Raw genomic sequence first — 8,018 nt, forward strand, 5'->3', positions numbered from 1 at the left:
ACTTACAAAGTCTAGTGCTCGCAGTGCTACAAAGAAAAACACAACTAATTAGTGGTGCGCTGATAGTCCACTTGTGTTGGAGAAAAATTACGAAAAGCAACAGTGTATATGACGTACGGGAGGATTTTTTTTGTGTGAGGAGTGTTACGTACATGCGTGCTATTCAAATATTTACTTCATTCAACACGCGCCTCATGTAAACCAATGAATTATATGAGTATTACATAGCGCAGATTGTAAATCTGAATAAAACTGAAATGGAATAAGGATTATGTGATGGAAGTGTTATGATTTAAGTGAAAAGTCTAAATGTGGCATAGAAAACTGTGTATAGTGCGTGTAAAAGATAAACCAGGGAAATGTCGTTAATAATAGACTCTTAGTAAACTCACTCGATTTAATTTTCCCATCGATCTTCAGAACTTTCACTTCCGGTGAAATTAAATTCTTTTCCTAGGTAAAAGGCAACTGGGGAGAGCTTCAATGAGCAGAACTGCATGTCCTTTGATTCTCATCAACTCGTGTCTCGGTCAGTCGGAAAATCCTTTTGTACGAATAAGTGATGAATAAGTGTTTTATTTTGTGAATTTTCGCTAATATCTTGTTTTTTTTCTTCTCATGTTTCATGCACTACTAATAGTGTAATGAACAGCATGAAGACCAATTAATTCACCAATCTTCTTAGTTATTATTTATTCATAAATTTTAAATTCTGATTATATCAATATTGGCGACTTAAAATACATTGTTTTTGGCACTATCGCCGCAAAGTCTAAACACCATTCGATTGAAATACATCGATTAAAACAGTAATCTTATTTTGCTGTTGCGATAGGTGTTTTGTGATGCCGTTTTTATTGTCGTCACAGATAAGCAGAGGAAGTTATGTTTTATTTTGCAACATGCCAAATACATGAATCGTTTTTTGCAGCTACAAATTACAACCTAATTTCCAATTTTATATAAATAATTTTAAACGTTTACCTCAGACAATGTACAAACGTAGATGCAGTTATCCTTTTATTTCTATGTTACCATCCAGTGTTAATATACTATATCTTTATAAATATTATTAAACTAATATCGAATGTGTTCAATGTGAACATTCGTAAAGCTTAATAAATAAGTTGCAACAATCGTGTTATCGTGAAACAAATATCGTTTTTGCATACGAGTGTTATGAGTGTTATATATTTTTGCAAAAAATGCATATATTGCAGATTGCAACCACAACTGTAACTAGACCTGCAGTCATGTGTCAGTAAATAATCATATTTGTTTTCATTTTAGAACTTGAGGCATAAGACTTAAGTACACAAAGTGAATGAAATCGTTGTGTTAGCATAATTTTACCGTGCAACCACCTTTAAGACCAAAACTAGTAACATTAGTTTGTTACTAAGATTGTGTTAAAAGAACAAGTACGCCTTAAGCTAACATGGCAACCGCAACAACTTCCAATAGCGACGAATTATCAAACTATGACGATGATGATGAGGTAAGGAATATACATATATATATATATATATATATATATATATATATATATATATATATATATATATATATATATATATATATATATATATATATATATATATATATATATATATATATATATATATATATATATATATATATACATATATATATATATATATATATATATATATATATATATATATATATATATATATATATATATATATATATATATATATATATATATATATATATATATATAATATACATAATCTATATATATATATATATATATATATATATATATATATATATATATATATATATATATATATATATATATATATATACATATATATATACATATATATATATATATATATATATATATATATATATATGTATATATATATATATATATATATATATATATATATATATGTATATATATACATATATATATATATATATATATATATATATATATATATATATATATATATATATATACATATATATATTATTAATTTAGTTGCAATCCAATAGCGTAAAATGTGTTAACAGACAGATTGAATGTAGTTAATTAGATTACCAAACTGCTCGAAACCATAATGCAATTCATGGTAGCCACGTTCAGTTTTAGGGTTTGATGTGTTCAGTTGACATGGATTATATCATAAATCGTATTTTTTTCATAATAGCAACTTTTAGTTACAAAAGGAATTAAATAGAGCATAACTCTGGGAAGCTGTTAGTTCTTCAACATCTTTCGTTTAATCGTTTTTGAAAATCAATTCTTAGATCCTTTTGAGGCAGGTAACAGATTGTTTTGTTATCAGTTTGTCGTTCAGGCCACCAAATCCAACATTAAGTAACACAGCTTTGTAATGCTATCAGTTGCTCTAAATCTTGAGATAACGAACATAATGTTTAGCTTAAGCGTCTGATTTACAAATCTGACATGGCTTCATATTATTGCAATTATTTCAATTTTCATCACTTAAAAATATATACACCTATTAGCCATTTTGCACAGTGAACAGTATTTCTAGGAATATATTTATAATCTGAAAATGATACTTTCTCCGTTTCATTATTTGTTGGCTTACATTTATAGTTTCAAGATCAATAATATCTAAAAAGCTAAATTTAAAGCTAAATATAGCTGGGATAAAGAAAAGAAGCCCCTATAATCATCTTGCAAATGCAAAATTATCCTTCCTTTCAATGTGCAAAATAATTAAGTTGTTATTGATAACAAGTTGAATTTAATTTTGGATAGTCTTTAAAACTCGAGCACGTTACAAAGCTTGTGAAAAATAAGGGGTTGATATAATAAAGCATTTAAGAGTAGTTTCAAGCAGTTTATTTTACCTTGTTCAGAGAATCAAGCAGGAGATCTGAGTATATATATATATTCAATAATATTTTTTATATGACTTCTATTAAAATTCAAACGTTGAGAGATTGAATTTAGCTTCGGTAGCAGCCAACAATGTTTTCATATTTGCATGATAAAAAACATTGGTTAATTGGCTTCGCAAAACTATTATTTTTGACCTTGGTTGGGCGTATAGCTGCTGGGAAGTTGCTGAACTTGAACTTGTTCAGCCGGCCACACAACCAGCTCCACAATTAAGCTATCTTGCACATCGGACGATAATTCAATAGACTGATAGAACCTGGGATGTTGTGAAACAAACAAATCTGAATACATCGATAGCCTCGCACCGGTAGTTACGCTACATCATGTTTTAAACCCGTTATAGTATCGTGAATTGCTTGATCATTGATAAGGCTTTTCATTCGATTGAAGGAAATTTCTAACACCAGATTTATACGCTGCTTGGATTTATTTTTTATTTATATTTTCCTTTAGTATACACTGATAGTATTTCTAACGTTTTTTTGCATTTCAACGAAACGTTTAAATGTAACATTTTTTTGCTTTACTTTTTCAGTTTCAAGACGCTTGTGACAACGAAGGCGCTTCGTAAGTACATCGAATAATAAATATATTTTGTGTAATTTTTGAAAATATTTTAAATTTTTCTTTTAATTTTAAACAACAAAATGTTAATTAAAATTAAATTTGGTGGGAACTAGTTTACTCTTAGTATGCAATTATTACTCGTATGAATCTTTACCAGATTAGAATATACATGATTGACCTTTCTTGATTGATTTACAAAATCATCGAGATTACGAGTTTATATTACTGAAACGAAATAGGCTCTAAGACGTAATGGGAAAACTTTAAAATAGCATATTATGTTTGCATTTATATTTGAAGAGAATATTATTGAAGATTTGTTGTAAAAACATATGTTATCACCGTTTAATTATATTGCAACGTAACAACTCTTCGTAAAATGTAATGCGGTATGCGGGTTTCAAGTTACAAGAAAACATATGATCAATTTTTGTTTTAGTTGAGCGAATTTTTATAGCAATTTAAGTGGGAGTTTAGGGAGAACAAAACTCAAACAATAAATATCAATCTTCTATATCATCTCTCATATTCACATGTTTTCAATCCAAGTTCAGTTACCATTTCTAAAAATTCATATGCCTTAAATGCATGACAAAAGAAGCATTCAGCAATCTGTAATTCAATGCAATGAGCGTTCTTAGTTCTGTTACTAAACCAAGTGATATTGTTATCTACATTTATATGTTTTTTTCGCAGAGCTTCTTGTACGCTGGATTTGGATACAGCATTAGCAGAAGCAAAGATCGCTGTGGATTTGTTTTTCAACAATAAGTTTAATGAAGCGGAAGCTCTAATGAAACCAATGTAAGTGACTAGAAACGTTTTGATTAGTTTTACTAAAACTTACTTACAGTTATTTTTATTGGTTTTATATTATTTCCAACTCTCAATTGACTCTGATTATTTTACCAATATTTTAGGGCTACTTCCAGCATGTACCATTCAGTGGGGCACAGCGTTTTTACATATTTGGAAGCAATGCTTACATTTGAACAACAGCACATAGCAGCTGCATCCGAAGCATTAAAACAGTGTTTGGGCGTTTGTAACCGCTTTCGAAAGAAGAACACTCTTACGGAGACAATAGGTAAGACATTTAAGAAGGTTAATTATGATCAGTACACCGATATGGAAGCCCATGCCGAACTGTGTTCAGCAGAAGCATTGCTGCTGAAAGCAATGTTAACATTTATTGAGGATGAAACATTAACGAGTTTGATAAAGGGTGGAATGAAGATTAGAAATTGTTTTGCTATGTATAAGTGAGTATTGTTTGTTGTCACTGATGTTGAAAAATCCGATAAACAGGATGAGAGATGAAAATCATGTATTTCTCTTCTATGGATTTTATAGAGAATGCAATAACATACTCAATCATCGCCAATGGGAGTCAGAAAGTTCAAAGTTGCATTTTGAAAGCGGTGTTCGAATGGGGCTAGGAACGTTTAATCTTATGATATCGTTGCTTCCAGCCAGAATAATAAAACTTTTGGAGTACATAGGATTCTCGGGAAACAAGGTAATTATGAAGATTTAAATATGTTTATATAATGTTGTTATATTTCGTAACCACACATTGATTTATCATTTGCAACACGTTGCTGCACATTGGTAAATTTAGCAATCCGGTATGCAGGATTTAGTTACTGGATCACAAAGCGAAGGCATACGACAGGTTCTGTGCGTGATGACACTGCTTGGATACAACCTGATCGTTTGTTATGTGTTGAGTCACAAAGAGGGAGATTTACGTTTTTGTGATGAGCTGTTAGTAAAGCAACTGAAACAGTATCCGGATGGTGTGTGGTTCCTGTTCTTCAAGGGTCGTCTGGAATTCATGAAAGGAAATCTTGATGATGCCTTAATGTGGTATAAAAAGTCTTGGAAGTCGCAAAACGTTTGGCCCCAATTTCACCATTTGTGTTTTTGGGAGCTGCTCTGGGTCAACTGGTAAGCTATAATAATGTTTTTGTTAATACGAATAATTTTTATGCTAAAGTTGTATTTAATTACAGCTTACGACTGGATTGGCGGGAGTCATTGCTTTATGCGACATACCTTGTCGAAAACAGTAAATGGTCACGTACGATTTACACATATCAGAAAGCATCGATCATGTGCATGCTAAAAACAGAAGACATGCATTCTAGTGAAGTGCGTACGATTGCTACACTGATGAAGGAAGTTCCAAAATACAAACAACGAATAGCAGGCAAATCTCTACCGATGGAGAAATTTGCCTGCAAAAAAACCGAACGATTCTTTACTCAGCAGTCGTTTTTATATGTGCCAGCTTTAGAACTAATGTATGTTTGGAATTTATTCAAAATATTGGGCAAACACTTTCACTTAGCAGACGGCGTCTACCGAATAGTGGAGGAAAATCTTAATCATTTCAACGAATGCATGAACTCAAAAACTAATCCAACATACGGAGTCTACGCAGCTGATAATAAGGCTTTACTTATGTTACTTAAAGGTGCTTGCCTGCGGCAGATGAATAGCCCTCTACAAGCGACACGGTTCGTATTGTAATTTATAAATTTTATGTTTATTGAAATTAATGGTATGGATGTTGCATTTATATTCTTCTAGGTGCCTTGAGGACGTAATTGCAATGTATAAAGATATTAAAGAGGATCATTACCTGGTGCCGTATGCAATTGTAGAGCTCGCACTTATCTACATTGACCAAGGCAGTAAAGATCAAGCAATTCTAGCGCTTGAAGATGCGAAGTATGAAATTGACAAAAAGTTAAACCGTGAAATTATGAAATTATATTATTCTGTTTTGTTTTTAGGAAGAATTATACCGGTTACTCACTAGAATCACGTCTTCATTTTCGCATACATACGGCACTCATGGAGATTAAAGGTAAAAGCTACGAAAACATTCCAACTGGCGTATAATGAAATATGTATGTCACTATCAAGAATCACGAATATTCGTCAAATAGATGGCAACACAACAACCTTTCTTATTATCACCAAATTTGATCTGATGAGAAATTGAATGCATTTATACGATAAAAAAAGTCGTGGAATTTACAATCAACAAATAATTTAGCATGTCATTCGGAATTATTGCCTAGTCATGAAATTCAAAGAAATTCATTTACTATGCCATTGATTTATTTTTAATTGGAACATGTTTTATTTTTTTTCATATTTCGCTTAAAGCAAATTTATAATAGATGTTGACTCTTGAGCTATGCTCAAGACAATTGCGAAAATTCTTTGGTGCTTGTTATTGGAGTTCCATGATCGGTATAGTACCACCTACATTTGATTTTTTTTCGGTGAGCTGTGGTAAGCTCTAATGTTGTGTAAAAAAAGTTAAGGGAGAAGGTTAAAATAAAAATGCAAATGAAATAAATAAAGAAAAAAATCTTACTCGCAATTTCTATTTTATACCTCTTCTAGTTCAACCAACTATCTGTTGTTTATTACCCTATTTATAGCTTAGTTATTTTTATCACTTCTTATCCTCTCCGAAAATTATATTTTCTTATTACCTTTATGCTTAGAAAAACGATACTAGTCACTTGAAAGGACATGGATGACGATGAAATATTGTTCTTAAGGTTCATCTTTCCCAGTAGGATGCAAAGGGAGGCTTCAACACAATTTTGCCATCAGGAATATCACCCAAAAAATCGAATGGCTCACGGTTTTCCTGATCTTGTTCTTAAATGGCTCAACAACCGGTGTACGGTCAACGCCTGCTTTGCTAAGCTAAACTAAGTCTTTCTATGACTTGAAATTTTCACGTAGCTGAAAGTTTGGTTTATACCGGATGCATATGCTTCTTCTTATTCTTTCCAGTAAGTAATGGGTTTTGCATCTCCTTCAGCAGGTGAAAAATAGAGGGCTCCTCACGGATAATCGAATATGTTGCTAGCTACTCCTCCCCTTCGCTCACCCCGTGAGCCTTCTAATCACTTTTCATCGACGACATAGAAGGTATATGTCGTTGCCGGAATGATATCACAAATAATGTAGTAGTGGAGAGAAAGTTTTAGGAATATGACTATATATGCTTATATAAAATATATGATCCGTATATAAAATATATGATGGAATATAAAAAGTGTCATACACAAACACACGATAGTATCGGGATCAAATCTCGTCTTAGCCCCCCCCCCCCCCCTCGTCCCCGGAAACGGAGGACTGACTAGCCAGCTACGAGTAATTAAAAAAGTCATGAAAGCCTTGGCTAAGCATAGCAAGATGGGCCATGTCATTACGACGTGCTCAATTGTGACCGGGCCAGTAAAGAAGATAAAAAAAGTGTCATAAATTTTTTGATAAGTGTTATAATGTGTAAAGTAGAAGAGATCAAGCTTACTTTGATTTATTAAATTCCTACACTTATCAAAGGGTTCATGAGAGTTTATACAACAGATATGAAAGTTATGGGGAGGATTATATAGAATTCAGTAAAACGTACGACGTAAACGCCATTGAAGATGATAAGAGATGTGAGCGGAGCGGATTTGAAAGGAGGCATAAAAGGGATTAGTTAAGGACAAAAGACCAA

The 8,018-nt window shown here is 31.9% G+C and overlaps 1 protein-coding gene across 1 annotated transcript; it reads left to right on the forward strand.

Moving 5' to 3' along the window:
- The first annotated feature begins 1,415 nt into the window (after positions 1–1,415).
- LOC128731910 (tetratricopeptide repeat protein 39B-like) lies at positions 1,416–6,847 on the forward strand. The gene is made up of 9 exons (XM_053825067.1): positions 1,416–1,498; positions 3,444–3,475; positions 4,172–4,279; positions 4,396–4,737; positions 4,829–4,994; positions 5,097–5,425; positions 5,491–5,997; positions 6,071–6,211; positions 6,277–6,847. The coding sequence occupies exons 1-9, from the start codon at positions 1,439–1,441 to the stop codon at positions 6,383–6,385; spliced, it is 1,794 nt and encodes a 597-aa protein (XP_053681042.1). The 5' UTR covers positions 1,416–1,438; the 3' UTR covers positions 6,386–6,847.
- The last annotated feature ends 1,171 nt before the right edge of the window (positions 6,848–8,018 follow it).

Source organism: Anopheles nili, chromosome 2 (assembly GCF_943737925.1).
Source record: "Anopheles nili chromosome 2, idAnoNiliSN_F5_01, whole genome shotgun sequence".
NCBI classification, from domain to species: Eukaryota; Metazoa; Arthropoda; class Insecta; order Diptera; family Culicidae; genus Anopheles; species Anopheles nili.

What these genes read in the sequence shown, in the direction of transcription:
- LOC128731910 (XM_053825067.1), top strand. Translation starts at nt 1,439, where the DNA reads ATGGCAACCGCAACAACTTCCAATAGCGACGAATTATCAAACTATGAC. An exon ending in TGTGACAACGAAGGCGCTTC is followed by an intron (nt 3,476 to 4,171) that starts GTAAGTACATCG and finishes TTTTTTTCGCAG; the next exon opens with AGCTTCTTGTACGCTGGATT. An exon ending in GAAGCTCTAATGAAACCAAT is followed by an intron (nt 4,280 to 4,395) that starts GTAAGTGACTAG and finishes CCAATATTTTAG; the next exon opens with GGCTACTTCCAGCATGTACC.